The sequence below is a fragment of the Mustela nivalis genome (assembly GCF_964662115.1).
Source record: "Mustela nivalis genome assembly, contig: HAP1_SCAFFOLD_2753, whole genome shotgun sequence".
In the NCBI taxonomy this organism is placed as follows: domain Eukaryota; kingdom Metazoa; phylum Chordata; class Mammalia; order Carnivora; family Mustelidae; genus Mustela; species Mustela nivalis.
In genome coordinates this window covers 32,870-47,349 of record NW_028133912.1, presented here as the reverse complement: position 1 = coordinate 47,349, position 14,480 = coordinate 32,870, and the positions used below count along the sequence as shown (strand labels likewise).

General features: G+C 61.6%; 1 protein-coding gene and 1 long non-coding RNA gene across 2 annotated transcripts; one reads left to right on the top strand and one right to left on the bottom strand.

The window, feature by feature from the left end:
* The first annotated feature begins 333 nt into the window (after window positions 1-333).
* Window positions 334-1,541, top strand: LOC309858546. Its single transcript, XR_014308242.1, has 3 exons — window positions 334-420; window positions 920-977; window positions 1,427-1,541. It is a non-coding gene; the product is annotated as an uncharacterized lncRNA (long non-coding RNA).
* Window positions 1,542-7,611: 6,070 nt separating this feature from the next.
* EMD (emerin) lies at window positions 7,612-10,104 on the bottom strand. The gene is made up of 6 exons (XM_082751252.1): window positions 9,718-10,104; window positions 9,521-9,628; window positions 9,279-9,356; window positions 8,936-9,069; window positions 8,429-8,475; window positions 7,612-8,346 (listed from the first exon to the last, which is right to left on the bottom strand). The coding sequence occupies exons 1-6, from the start codon at window positions 9,797-9,799 to the stop codon at window positions 8,013-8,015; spliced, it is 783 nt and encodes a 260-aa protein (XP_082607378.1). The 5' UTR covers window positions 9,800-10,104; the 3' UTR covers window positions 7,612-8,012.
* Window positions 10,105-14,480: the final 4,376 nt, after the last annotated feature.

The window sequence follows — 14,480 nt, the reverse complement described above, 5'->3', positions numbered from 1 at the left end:
CTGCCTCCCCCAACATCCACTCCCCCGCCCCCCCGCCCCCCCCCCACCCCCCTGCTCCTTGCGAGCCCCGCGCACTGTGTTCCAGGGCCCCTGAGCGTGTCTGTGTCAGGGACGGTTCACTGTCAAACATAGATCCCAAGATCCCAGCACCCCACCCCACCCGCACACACAGGCCTAGTATCCAGGAAAACGTGGGCAGAGCTGGGGCCTCTACCCGGGAAGGTGGTGTTCGTCAGAGGTCTCTGTCCACGCTTCTGGGCGTGCGGACAGCAGAAAAGTAACAAAGTCTTTCCACGTCACTCGACCGGTGTGGCCCCCCTGGGAGGGAAAGCCGCTCCAGCACACCCGTGCTCCAGGACCACCTGTGGTGGGGACCATCGGCGGTGCCTGCGGGCCTCTCACCTGGGGAGGTCAGTCAAGGTGAGCCCGGCAGACCAAGCTGGAGCTCGCGGCTTCTCTCAGAGCGAGCGGGCGCGACCAGGTGGTTCTCACGCTGGAGGGCTGCACAGGGACAATCACCCTGGGGGTTTGTTCAAACTCGGGTCACTGGGCTCCACCCCAGAGTCTCTGATCTGCCAGATCTGAGGTGGGGCCAGAGAAAGGGTGCCTCTGACAAGCTCCTGGCTGCCGCGGCTGCTGCTGCCACTGCGGGTCTGAGACAAGCCCACCCACCCCCACCCACCCCGCCTCACCTCTACCCTACCCCCACACCCCCCACCCCCCCCCACCCACCGCCCGGCCCTCCCGGTGGTGAGAAGCCGTGCTCTGGAGGCCTGAGACTCCTAGGGGTGTGCGTGCCTGCCCTCCCTGGGGCTGGCTCCTTTGCAGGGTCCCCACGGGTCTGGCAAATGTCAGGAGGGTGCTAGCCCTCGAGGGACCAGGGACTGCCCTCGAGTGGCAGTCACCCTTTCCTGCCTAGGTGGTGTGGAGGGCACCGTCCACAGCCCAGGCACGGGAAGAGCGTCAGCTTTGTCCAGGTGCTCGGGAATTCCCAGACTGGGGCTCGTGACTGTGTGGCCGCGTGGGAGAGAGGAGGGGCGCTGAGCCCCGGGGCTGAGAGTGGGGATGGACAGAATTCTCTGATGAGGCAGAGGAAAGACCCAAACGCTGGGCTCGGGGATGGGAAAGGAACATGGGCCCTGAGATCCAGAATGAGGATTTGGGTGGCGGGCGGGGGAGAGTGGCGGGGGACTTGGAGACCACACGGGGGGCTCTCTGCCCGAAAACGGCCCTGACCGTTGTCTGGTCTGTGCATGCGGTCGGCCCTCGAGCTGGTGGGAGGCCGCTGCCTCTCTTCACCCAGGGGCTCTCCCAGCTCCTCGGTGATGCTGCCCAGACCCGCTCAATGCCCAGCACCACTGCCCGCCCACCTAGGCCGGTCTTGCTGGTTGGTGTTTGCTTGGCAACGTGGTGGCCTCTTGTCTAGTTGGAGCCGCAGGTGAAGTGCGAGGCCAGTCACTGGCCACCTTGTGTCCCCAGAAGGAGCAGCCCTGGGACCCCAGCACCTGAGCGTGTCCTGGCCGTGAGACTATGTGGAGGAGCTTCTGGCTTTGGTTCTCCCGCTCGCCTCCTCCACGTCCTGCAGCCGCTGGCTCGTCAGGCTTTTCCCCGTGGACTGCTTCAGGCCTTGTTCATGGGACGAGCCCTGAGTCACACCTTGCTGCTGTTTTTTTCCCCCACCGTGTCACTTGTCCCCTGACTTTGTAGTTTGGGGCGTGTGTTTGGTCAGGCAGACAGTTTTAGGTTTTGTGTCATCGGACTTTCCAGGCTTTTCCTTGTTTTTTTTTTTTTTTTAAGTCGCTTTATTTGCGAGAGGAGCACGCATGCACGCCCCTGTGGGGAGGGGCGGGGGGGGCGAGGGAGAGAGTGGATCGTCAAGCAGACCCCTCCCCGCAGGGGCTCCATCCCAGGACCCTGAGATCAGAACCTGAGCCGAAACCGAGAGTCGCCAGTGGGATGCTCAACCGACAGAGCCTCCCCAGGCGCCCCGGCTTTTCCGTCTTTGCAGGGTTGCGAACAGAACCCGCGGAAAGCCCCAGAAAGCAAGCAGGATACGTGGCAGAGCTGCTGTGGGGCCCCGCAGAACCCAAGGAGCGTGCGTGCACTGCCCTTTGCTCGGGGTTGCTGCGGGCAACCAGCCCCGGAGGCAGTCGGGGGGCTCGGGGGCAGGAAGGGCTTTCCCATCCCAGAATCCCAGCAGCCCTGTCAGCACCCCCGCCCAGGCCCGGGAGCTGGGAGGCCCCCACCCAGGCCCCACCCAGGCAGGAGGCTCCAGACCTTCTCCGCTGGGCCCAGGGGCTCCTACTGCCCCGCCGCCCCCAGTCCTCCCTGCCTTCCCCAGGGGCAGGGACAGCTGGGCCTGCTTGAGGCATTTGGGGGGTCACCTCTCTGCACGCAGGCGCAGTCCCTGCTCTTCTCCGCACTCCCCTCTCCTCCCCTGTGCTCCAGCCTCCACGGAGCAGCTGGCAAGCAGGTCGGGGCGGGGAGCGGAGAGGAGAGGGGCAGGCCCCTCTGCGGGGGTGCAGGCCCACAGGTCCCTCTTCCTCCCCGACGGACAGTGCCAGGTAGCCCCGTGTGCGTGCTGGGCTCTGCTGGCTCAGGGGGGTGGCCGGTGCCAGGTGGCCTGTGGCGGGATGGGCGGTGGAGGCGCGGCGGTCGGTCTGGCCAAGGAGCTCCGGCTGTGGCCTCGGGAGCCCAAGGGCGGCTCCTTTCCCCGGAGAAGGGAGAAGCGCCCGCCCCATCCTTCCTGGCCGGGACTCAGAGATGACTTCCCGGTGACGACAGGCTCAGACTCGCTCGGGTAGCTCCAAATTTGTCACACAGGTTCTGGGGGCAGCGCTCTGCCCGTTGGCTGTCGCCGCTGGCCGGTGCCGGGCAGGGCCCTTGGTGGCAGCTCCTGGCACCGTCTCGGGCCGCCCTGTGCTTTTTGGACCCGGGGACAGTGGGTCTCGGGGGAGCCTGGCTCTGTGTCTCCCCGGAGCAGAAGCCGAGAGACTGGGGCGTGGCCTGCCGGGCCTTGGCTCGGCGGGGACTGTGGGGTCGTGGGGTCGTGGTTCCTGGGGCCATCCCTCCGCCGGGGTGTTGGGCCGTTCGGTCCTGGAGATGGCTCTCCTGGAGACACGCAGACCCCGGGGGAGCCCCACACTCCCGGCGACACGTGACCAGTGCCTTCACCAGTCCCCTGGCCTGCGCCTGAGCTGAGCCACCCTCCTGTCCCTCGGCCCTGGGCAGGAGGAACAACCAGGAGGGCCCGGCTTCCCTGTAGCCTTCCCTCTGGGGCCCCGCGCCCAGGAGGGCTCCCGAGGGCCCCACGGGTGCCGAGTCTCCCCTGCCCCAGCTGTGCAGGGGCTCCTCCTAGTGGCCGCTCTGCAGGTGGGCGCCCTCGCTGGCCGCGGATCCTGTCCCTGCCCACCTGCCCCCGCCCCAGCTTCGCTGCCCAAACCAGGCCCTCACCCTCTCTGACCGGCCTGTCCTCAGCAGATGTGCCCACCCGAGGACAGCCCCCAACCCCACCCACTGTGCCGTGCTTTTCTCAGCCCTCCTGCCCTGCCCGTGGCCTCAGGCAGGGCCCGCTCGGGGACCCCTGGGAAGACAGCCCCCCCGCCCCCGAGGGGTGGAGGTGGCCAAGCCAGCCCCTGAGCAGCGGGACAGCGGGACGGCCTGCCCCCCCGCCCCCGCTGGGTAGTGCCGTCCCCTGGATGTCCTACCTTCCCTGGGAGGAGGGGACCCGGCTCTCTGCGGGGAGCCTGTCTGAGGTTGGGATGGATGGGCCTGCGGGAGTGGGAGCAGGAGCCGGAGGAGGCCCGTCCAGAGCTGCAGAGTGCTGCTCGCACCTGGGGTCCCTGTGGTGGCACCTGTCACCCTGCGTGCTCGCGGACCCTGTCTTAGCGGCCACCCCATCCTCCTTCCTCTGGCTCCGTCGGGATCCTGGGGCTGGGAGCTGCCCTGAAGCACCTTGGCCCTATGTCCTGGAGGGAGGTGAGGCCCCCCCATGCCGGGTAGCCCCCTCGGGAGCCCCACAGTTCCCCAGACTAACGTTGCCCTTGTTGAAGTGCTGGGACTCCCTTCCTGTGTCGCTGAGTGGCAGCCCACCCACCCTGAAGGGCCAGTGCTCCCCTTTGCTCCCCCCCCAGTCCCCTTCCAGCCTCCTGTTGGGCGGGGCGGGGCAGCGACAGGCCACAGTGAGGGTCAGGAGCAGAGGTGAGGCTGGGCCAGGGGTGGAGGCTGGCTGGGGGGGGGCGGGGGGGGACACCCGCGGGGATGCTCAGGGGACACGCAGGGGACAGGACCTGCAGGGCAGGGGGCTGCTCCAGACTAGGGTGACCAGCGGTCCCCTCCCTAGCGTTAGCGGGGGAGATGGGGCCAGCCTGGGGAGGGCGTGCGGCCGGGATCGCTCTTCTGCTCGGCCTGGGGGGGCCGAGGCTGCACCAACCCCTGCGGTTCTCGGCGGGTCCCCGGGCCTTCACAACCTGGGTGGGAGCCCGGCCGAGGGCCTGGACCTTGCACCTCTCCCTGTCTCCTCCTAGCATCCGGGCTGGAAGGCAGGGCGCTGGCGGCGGGGGTTGGGGGTGTCCTCCGAGGGTTTTCTCTGTCCCAGGCCCGTTTGCCCCCAGCAGGAGGGAGTCCCGGGACTCCTTTTCCTGGTGCCATCGGCCTGTCCTACCCTGGGGCCCTTTGCAGGGATGGCGTCCCAGTCTTGCTACCCTCCCGCCACCTCCCCGCCCGCGCCCCCTCCCGCGCGGGGCTCAGGCTCAGGCCTCCTCCGGCCTGTAGTCTCTGTGCGGCACTGACCCCAAGGGCTTGTTCTCCCCCAGGCTGGCATCCTCTGCCCTTGCTGCCCGACGTGTGTCCCAGCTGCCTGGGCACGATGTGGTGTCTGGGGACGGACAGGGGCTCCTGGTTGGGTTGGCTCGGCTCGGCAATGGAGCTGTGCTTCCGTGGGGGCCCTGGCCAGCGTGCCCGGTAGAAGTGGCGCGGCCGGACTTTATTCACCTGTGTCCCGCGGGCCTCCAGTGGGACGGCCTCTCTCGGGGACCGGCCACTGGGAGCCTAGGGTAGCAGACCAGACCCAGGTTCAGGAGCAGTGTGGACCCAATGGCTCTCTCCCCTGTCCTTAAGGCCTTCCGCAGCCCCAGGCCGTGTACCTCTGGAGTTTTTGCAGGCTCCTTGCTTGGTGCCAGGCCTCAGCGGCACTGACTTATTTTCTCTAGCTCCCGCTGCTCGATCCTGTGCAGCAAGGGTTCAATGCAGGTACGCCACTGGGCCTGCCCTGTAGGGACCTCCTCTTCCTCTGGGAACAGCAGGGGCCACAGCTGGAGAGCCGGTGTCGGAGCACAGCTGCCAGCTCTACCCTCGAAGAGTCTGTGGGGCACTTGTCTCAGCCTCCTTGTCCTGGGTGCTGCCGCTCTGGCAGCTCAAGCCTGCACACCTGGTGTCCCACCTTGGGCTGCTGGGGCCTCTGCCCACGGATCCACTGTCCCATGAACCAAGGACAGGTATTGCCCCCCTGCTGTGCCCCTGGGCCCCTCAGAACCCTTGGTGGGGACCGAGGGGAAGGAGGTTGCCCTGAGCCCTTGAGAGTATGAGAACTGGACTGCCGCTGTCCTGCTGGGGCAACTCCAGAGCCCTGGGTTGCTTTGGGGAAGGGGGCCGTGGGAGCTTTCAGACAGCGAGTCCCAGTGTCGTGGAAAGCACTAAGTGGAGACCTTGACGCCTGGCTATTCACCGCTTTTGGATCGGGGCACATGGAGACAAATGGAGGTTGTTGTCCTTGGGGAATAAATGAATGGAAAGGGGGAGACTGTGTCACATGGGTGGGACTATGCCCTGTGTTCTTTCGTGCCAGAAACCACAGTGGTGCCAAGTACGCCTCGCTCCCCCTTTCCTGCAACAGACAGAGGCGTGTAGAGGGCTGTCCCAGCCACAAGGCACCATCTCTCTCCCTTCGGGACGCCCCCAGCTCAGCTCCCTTTCCTCACGCTCTGCCCCAGCTACTCCAGACCGTCATGTCAACCTTGCCCTTGGGTCCAGGAGGCTCCGCTTGCCTTTCTGCCCAGATCCATGGCCTGCCCAGTTACGGAGTGCAGGGCAGTTGCGTTCCCAGGCAGGGTTAGTCCCTCCTCTCCACACACTTGACTTGGGACTAGCTGGTGAAAGGAGCTGCGTCACCGTGCCTCTCTCAGCTCCTGGTGCACTGGTGACCTGACGCAAGCCCATGGAGCTGACCGTCAGGCCCCTCTGTCATCGGTGAGGAAGCATGTTGTGTCCATGCCCACTGCCCACGACAGAACATTCAGGTCTCTGCCTGCGGCCTGGCATGGCTCGGAGCAGCAGTAGGGAGCCTGAGGAAGTTCAAGCCGAAGGGGACCGCGCCCTGGGGAAGGAGCCGGGCGGGAGTGACTTGCAGCAAGCAAGGGAGGCTGAAACTGTGGGGATAGGGAGAAAATTAGAAGCAATTCATTTCTTTCATTTTTTTTCTGTGTATTCTAAACGCAGGCATTACTCTTAGGAAAACACACACACACAAGGGCAAAAGACTAGTGTGCAAGAAAAAGAAAGAAATGACCAGGAGCCAGGGCTAGATGGGGTTCCAGTTCCATCCTTGCCCCAAGCTCACCGTGTAGCCATAAACAGGAGCCCACACGTCCTGTGCCAGCGAGGCTGGCTGTGGCCAAGTCCTACTGCCTGAACAAGGAGCTGGTGAAAGGCAAGGAAGTGATATCAGGGCCCCACCCGTCGGGGAAGGCCTTGTGGAGCCTCTGCTTCCCACCTGAGTGCTGGGAGTGGGGTCCAGCTCCTCTGCTTTCCCACCCTCTGCTGGCAGGACTGAGCCAGTATGTGTGGCCTCACGTGGCATGCTACCCTGGGTTTCCTTAGCACTCACTTTTAAAAAATGTACATAGACTTTTCAGGTTATGAAATACTCCCTCCCCCACAGAAGACCTGGAGATAAGCAATAATACTGCCAGGTGAGGGCCTGGATTAGACCCAGAAGCAGTGCAGCATTTCTCCCACGGCATTAAACAAGCAGCTTTCCAGGAGAAACCCACTGGCTACACGCCTTATTTCCTTCCCAGCCCCCCCACCTGTGGACACCGATAGGCAGGTTATCTGCTGTTCCCCATTAAAACAGCCATAGTCAGGGATGCCTGGGTGGCTCAGTGGGTTAAAGCCTCTGCCAGGGTCCTGGGATTGAGTCCCACATCGGGCTCTCTGCTCAGCGGGGAGCCTATTTCCTCCTCCCTCTCTCTGCCTGCCTCTCTGCCTGCTTGTGATCTCTGTCTGTCCTCTGTCTGTCAAATAAATAAAATCTTAAAAAAACAAAAAACAAAACCAGCCGTAGCCAGCATTGTGCATACAGCCTTGCCTGATTCCCAAGTGGGCTCTCCACATCCCGTGGAGACACAGTTCTTTGCCTAAGTAGTTACAGCAGCTTTGGATGCCAAGTGAGGGAGTGAACCCTACAAGCAAAGCACAAACATGTCCGTGGATAACATGTGATCCCTACCCCAAACCCAAAGGAAAAAGGGAGAACCAACAAAGCCAGATGTTGATCCTGGAGACCCCCAGTCCAGGGAGCCTGATCCCTATCCGGCAGAAAGAGCCCACACATTAAAAATAAATGGTCTTTTTATTGTGTGTCCACGAAAACAAAGTCAGGGTGGCCTTGATTAATCCCCCCAACAAGGTGACAACAGACAGGAGGCATGCAACGACAACAACCATGTTCTCCTCTCCAGGAGAAGGGTCTCGCCCTCCTAGGCCCTAAGGGTCAGAGGCAAGCAGGACCAGGAGACTCCAGAGGAAAGCCTGCCCGGGGCCCACTATGCCACGGAGGGCCTGGGCACGCTGCCTCCCTGGAAGAACAAGGCAGGGGGAGCAAGTACTGACCTGGGCCAAGCCCAGCACTCCCAAGCTAGAACACACAGAAAAGCCCCACCCCCTCCCCCAGCAAACATGACTAAGGCAGTCAGCCAGGACTTCTGAGAACAGCTGGCCATGAAGCCAGACCCTCAGGGCTCCGTCCAGAAGGGGTTGCCATCCTCGGCCTGTATGGAGTAGTAAACAAAGAGCAGGAAGGCAGCAAAAACCAAGAACAGGAGCAGCTGGCCCCAGAGCGGGACCTGGCGGTCCTGGCCCAGACCAGCCCCTGGAGCCTGCTTTTCTGGCCGGATCGCACGACGGGTGAGCCATGAGGTGGGGGAGGATGAAGATGAGGATATGGGAGAGGTGGAAGAGGACGTGGGGTAATAGGACAGGCCCAGGGAGCTTCTGGAGACGTTGGAAACAGGGCGGTAGTGCACGATGTTGTGGTAGGCGCTGTCCCGGCCATAGGCAGGGCGTTCCCTTAGGCAAAGAGGAGAGCAGATGAGCCAGGAGGCCCTGGGCCCAGAATAAGCCCCGGTGCCTGGCCCTCCCTGCTACTCACCTATCCTTGCTTTCCTCTTCAGAAGAGAAAAAACTGTCATCGCGCACCTACAGATAAGAATCAGGGAGAGGGGACTGGCCGGCAGGGTCAGTGTGGCCTGTCCCATCCCTCAGTCCGAACTTCCCCAGCCGCCTTATTCCGACCATCGCTTAGAGGCCCAGGCCACGTTCCCTCCAAAACTCCTCTCAGTTCACAGCTTCATGTCTGTAGAGCTTTGTCAGTTGCTCAATGACTGTCCTGGCTGCCTGCACCTTGCTTTGTGCCCCAGGATTCTGAGAAAGCTCTCAAACCTCCATCCCAGATCAGGGTGCAAGGCACATCCCACATGTTCCAGCCTTAAGAGCCCCGACAGCCCCTTGGAGGAGAGCCGTGACTGGGAAGATGTCTGCTCACCCCACTTCTCTGGAGGCACAGGACCTACCATTTGCACCCAGTGGCCCCCTTGTTTTGTCCAAACCCAGCTGTGAGCCCCATGGGTTGTACCTGACTCCTCTACAGTCAGCTCACCTGGTGATGAAAGGTGTCTGTATCTGCAAGTGAACTGGAGGGCTGGCGGAATCCCTTGGAGGTACCCACAGGCTCAGGCTCCCCGTATGTCCTGGTGGTCAAGTAACTCTCCTCGTAGTAGTCATCACCATAGCCTTAGGGAGCAAAGGGGACAGCAGTGCTCCCACTTGGCCCAACGGCCCTAACCTGAATCCCATTTGGGGGCCTGCAGCACGGTTTCTCCCTTGTAGGGCTGCTGAGGATGATGGGGATTGAGATCTCAGATTCTCCCTGACACCAGGGTCCCTGAGGCAGTGGAATAAAGGTGGCAGGGTGTGCCCACCCCACCCCAGCTCAGTCTTACCCTTGCTCTGGTAAAGTAAGGCGTCTTCCTTCTTAGGCAGATCGTACATATCCGAGTCGACGGACGCTGAATCTAAGTCTGAATGGGGTGGGGGGAGGACCATTTGCCCCCATGGCTCCCCTCCCTTTTCCCCGTGCCCTCCCAGTCAGCGCCCCGGCCACACCCTCCAGACCCCGTCCTCCCCGTCGCCCAAACCCTGTCCCCGTGGGCGGCCAGGTGGAGCGCTGGGGCGGGGGCCTCACCCGAGAACCGATAGGAGAAAGAGGATGCGGACGAGTTCGGGGGCGAGAGCCTCCGCCTCTGGGTCTCATACTCGAAGATCTTCTTTTCGTAGAGCTTGCGAGTGGAACCTGGCCAGACACGGGACGCGAGGCGGTCAGGGCCGCAGGCCGCGAACCCAGGGGTAGCGCGGGGAGGGGGCCCGCCCGCCGCCGCGTACCCACGACAGGCCCGTGCGGGATGTTGTACTGGCGCAGCACGGCGGCCAGCTCGGCGTCCGACAGCACCGCGTAGTCGTCCATGGCGGGCGGCGGGCGGCGGGGGCCTGGGGGTGGCCCGGGCCTGGCGACACGAGCCGAGCTCACGGCTACCTCAGAGCGCGGCGAGGGCAGCGCGAGCGGCTCGGGAGCGGCAGCACTCGCGTCACGCCTGCGTCACGCTCGCGTCACGGCCGCGGACCCTGCGGCCTGCGCGCGCGGCGCGGGGCGGGGCCAGGCCTCGAGGAACCGTCGCGGCAACCGGGCCAGTCGCGGGAGCAGGCGGGGCGGGCCTGAGAAAGCCCGCGCGTCACAGACGGGCGGAACGAGCCCGGGGGATTGAGAGGGGCAGGGCGAGCGCCGAAGGCAAAACTGCGCAGGCCCGACGGGCGGTGGAGCGGGCGGGGCACCGCCCGCGGGAAGGGGGCGGGGTCGGGGGCCCGAGAGACGTCACCTGCTGGCGCGTTTGGGCGGGGCTTGAGGGAGTAGCGCGGCCTGCGTGGGAGGGGAAAGAGCGTGGGCTCGCCGGGGCGTAGGAACGGGGCGGGGTCAGCGACCGAGGCGTCACCGACTGGCGCGTCCCGGTCGGAAGAGAGATGCTGGGGGCCCTAAGCAACTCGAACCGGCAGAAACCGGTCAGGACAGGAAAGCGGCGCAGGACTGACGCGCTGGGCGTGGCTCGCGCTCCCTGAGTCACGAGGGCTCCACCTCGTCCCCGCAGCCCCCGCAGCCCCCGCCCCCTCCCCCTCCCCGCCCCGGACTCGCGCGCCTGGGCTTCCCCCGGCCGCACCCTGGGCGGCCGACCCGGACACAGCCCGAAAGGGCCCGGTCCCAAGAGCGGGCTCGTGGAGAGGCGTGGGTCCCAGGCCATGCGCCGCTGCGAGCGCTTTGCGCGCGTGCCCCACGCCGGGGAAGCGGCCGCCTCAGACCCTGGTGCCAGGCCTGCCTTCCCGGTCGACGCGGCCCTGGCCTGCGCACCTGCGCCTGGCCGGTCCCCACCACCTCCCTCCCTCCTCTCTCCGTCCCGGAGGAAATGGGGCACTGGGCCAGAAGGCCGCCGGCTCTCCAGGAGCAAGCAGCCTTGCAAGGGACTGCGCGTGCCAGTAGGCACTGGCCCACGGCCGAGGGAGGCGTGCAGATGGCGAGTGTACGCCTCCCCCACCGTGCCATCCACCTGGGACGCTGGGGGTTTCCTCTCCGGTTGGAATGGGAGTGGGCCCCCAATGGCCCCAGGAGGAAGCCTGGCAGGGGGCGGGGGACAGGAGGAGCCTTCCAGACCCAGAGGGCCGGCCCAGGAGGTCCAGTAAGGCTCAGCAGGCCCTGAGTACTTGGGTCTCGGTGGGCTTCAGGACCCGTGGCACTGCAGAGGGGGCCCCCAAGGACAGGGGTCGAGGGTACTGGTGTGGGTGAGCCATGGGAAGGTTGCCAAGGCCTGCTGAAGGGCCCAGACTATCATAAGGAATTCGTGAGGGCCTTGGACAGGAAAGAGCTGTTTCTGGGGAGATTGGAAAGGAGGTGACATTCATATTCTAAATGAAGTGACTCATGGAGTGTGGGTCCAGCGGAAACGACCCTCCTTGGGCAGGCCCAGAACTGGGAGCATAGGGAGAGGAGGTGCTCTCTCTGATACCAGATGACAGTTGGTGACAGGGAGAAGAGAGGAGAGGTCTCTGGTCCAACCCAGTCTGGTTGGTCCAGCTGGTGAGGGTCACAGACAAGTTATCTGTGGGTCATGGGGTGGAGAAGAGGTAGCCACACAGGGGGTGGTGAGATGTGAACTTGATGTGATTGCAAAGACCCTCAGAAGAGTTGTGGCTGGCCAGGCTCTAGACTCCAGGGGAAGTGGGCTCTGTCTCCCGAAATAGGAGGAGGTATGTGAGTCTCCAGCCAACCGCGTGGTGGAGAAAGGGGGACAGCTCCAGCCAGGGTGGGGGCTGCTGCTTCTCTTTCAGAGCAGAGAAGGACATGGCATTTGGGCTCTGGGCACTTAGAGGCGGTCTCATGGAATTTGGAGTTTTGGCAAAATCAGATTCCCCAGCACCTCTCCAAGCCTTCTTCTGCAGTGCTGGCCCCTGTCCCAGAGGCTTAGTCCTCCCCCATACCACCCCTCCCCATAGGGATCCAAGCCGTTTCCTTATGAGGTCAAGGAATTCTAGGTCTGCCTTCTCCCCAAGGAACACCCCCTCCTCCGGCACCTGCCTCAGCACTCTGCCTTTTAGGCCCCACCCATTGCCCCACTATGGGGGTCCTACCAAGGATGGCACCAGGACACTGAGCTGTGATGGTCCCCTGTGCCCACCCCGTGGACACCTGTAGCCCAAGCCAAGCCCGCAGCAGTACAGATCTGTTCCAGACCCCCCAAAACCAGGCACACTCTAGGCTGTGGGAGCTAAGAGGCACTCTGTGCCAGCCACCCCCATTACATAGAAGAGGCATTGGGGGCTTAGAGAGGGAGACTTGCTAAGGACCTCTAGGGCAGCAATTCAATCACAGACATTCCCACAGCTAGATTTTAGGGCAATGTGGCCCATTGGGGTTTCTGAGTCCTCAGGGGCTGTTGGGGGACATCTTTGGCCTTCAGCAGAGTTTTTCTGGGAAGGTTGTGCATAGGTAAATAGGAGGAATTTTTCTGGAACCGCAGCCAGGGTGAGAAGGACAAGGAAGCCACTATTCCAAGTCAAGAATAAGACGACAGTTTCTCAGGGTGCCTGGGTGGCTCAGTCAGTTAAGTGTCTGGCGTTGGCTCAGGTCATGGTCCCAGAGTCCTGGGATGGACCCCCAAGTTGGGCTCCCTGCTCAGTGGGGAGTCTGCTTCTCCCTTTCCCTCTGCCCCTCTCCCTGTTCGTGTGCTCACTCTCTCAAATAAGTAAATAAAATCTTAAGAGGAGGACGGTTTCGCTCTTAAGGATGTGATGGGAACGGCTTCTCAGCAGTGCATCGTGTAACCTGCAGTCCCAGAGGATTGGAAGTTATAAGGAAAGATATCGACATGAATACATTTCTCAGCATCCACGTCCAAGGAGAAGATTGTTCACTGAACTATTAACATTTTCTTTAAGATCAGAATGTTCTTAATACTGGGGCGCCTGGGTGGCTCAGTGGGTTAAGCTGCTGCCTTCGGCTCAGGTCATGATCTCGGGGTCCTGGGATCGAGTCCTGCATCGGGCTCTCTGCTCAGCGGGGAGCCTTCTTCCTCCTCTCTCTCTGCCTGCCTCTCTGTCTACGGTGATCTCTCTCTGTCAAATAAATAAAATCTTAAAAAAAAAAAAAGAATGTTCTTAATACTTTAGTTTGAAAAAACTTAACTTTTCGGCACATCTTGGTGGCTCATGGACTCTTGATTTTGGCTCCGTTCATGTGCAGGGTTGTGGGATTGAGGCTTTAATTGGGCTCCATGCTCAATGGGGAGTCTGCTTGAAGATTCTCCCTCTCCCTCTGGCCGCTGGCCACCCCCTCCCCCAGTCATGCTCTCTCTCAAATAAAAAATAAATCTTAAAAAGAAAAAAAAACTTTACAGGCACCTGGGCGACTCAGTTGAATAAGTGTCTGCCTTCAGCTCAGGTCATGATTCTGGGGTCCTGGGATCGAGCCCCACATCAGGCTCCCTGCTAAGCAGGGAGCCTGCTTCTCCCTCTGCTTCTGTCCCTCCCCCCACTCATGTGCACGCGTGTGCTCGTGTGCATTCTCTCTCTCTCAAATAGAATCTTTAAAAGTAAATTTAGAAATGTTTAAAAACTTAACTTTTCAAGAATGTTAAAGATCCTTTGGGTTTACCTGGTGATATTCAAGTGCTTTGAAACATTGCTCAGGGAGTAACAAAAGCCACAAGATCGTGACTATTGCGAAAATTAATATGTGGAAAATTGTCAGAACCAATGTAAAACAGTGAATGGTTAGCCAACTGAAAGTCTCTTAGAGAATGCCTTGTGTCCTAGTTCTAGAACACATTGGTTCATCTTGGTACTACTAGCATGGCCAGGTGGAGATTCAGCTTGTCCTGGTGGCAAGAATGGAGCTGATTTTGGTGGTTTTCTAGAACCTTCAACACAAGGAGAAAAGGTCTGTGATTCAGTTTGATCTTCAGAGAACAGTGGATGCTGCACAGACCTTTGCTTCCCCTAAGCCCGGAAGAAGTAGAGACCAAGAGCTGCCTGTCTTTCTGGGTTGTGTATAGAGGGGAAACGGGGAGGTAGTGGGAAAATGATTCAGATGGAGGTGGGGCTCCCAGGATCCAGCCATGTGGCCGTCGTCTCCTTCGTGACCCCCACCCATGGCAATGGCTCCCATTGTACTGTCTGTGGTAGGGTGGCTTTCCGTCCTTGAAGGACAGCTTTGGCCACGAGCTCTAGCTCTGCTTCCTCCTGGGCCTGAATGCATGCTGCCTGTCTGTGCTCCTCTGTCAAGTGACAAGAAGCCACTGCCCTCCCCAGCAACGTGTGTGTGTGCGTGTGTGTGTGTGTGTGTGTGTGTGTGTGTGTGTAGCGGGGGGAGTCCCACCAGAGGGAGCAGCAAGAGACCCCTCCATTGGTTGGCGATCCCACTGTGGGTCAAGATGGAAAGGTCATTGCCAGTAGAACTTGCAAAGGCAACAGTGAATGCAAGGCCTGGAGGATGGTCGTCCGCTTCCCTCCACGGTAGATGGCCTGATTCATACAGCTGGTAGGATGGACATCTTCCTCCCTCCCTCCCTCTTTTCTTTTCCTCTTGTCCTTTTTATTTTTTGCAG

Excerpts from the sequence above, each read along its gene's own strand:
- EMD (XM_082751252.1), bottom strand. The coding sequence starts at position 9,799 with ATGGACGACTACGCGGTGCTGTCGGACGCCGAGCTGGCCGCCGTGCTG. Across the intron at positions 9,629-9,717 it reads CCCGCACGGGCCTGTCGTGG|GTTCCACTCGCAAGCTCTAC; the intron begins GTACGCGGCGGC and ends GTGTCTGGCCAG. Across the intron at positions 8,476-8,935 it reads CAGACACCTTTCATCACCAG|GTGCGCGATGACAGTTTTTT; the intron begins GTGAGCTGACTG and ends TCTTATCTGTAG.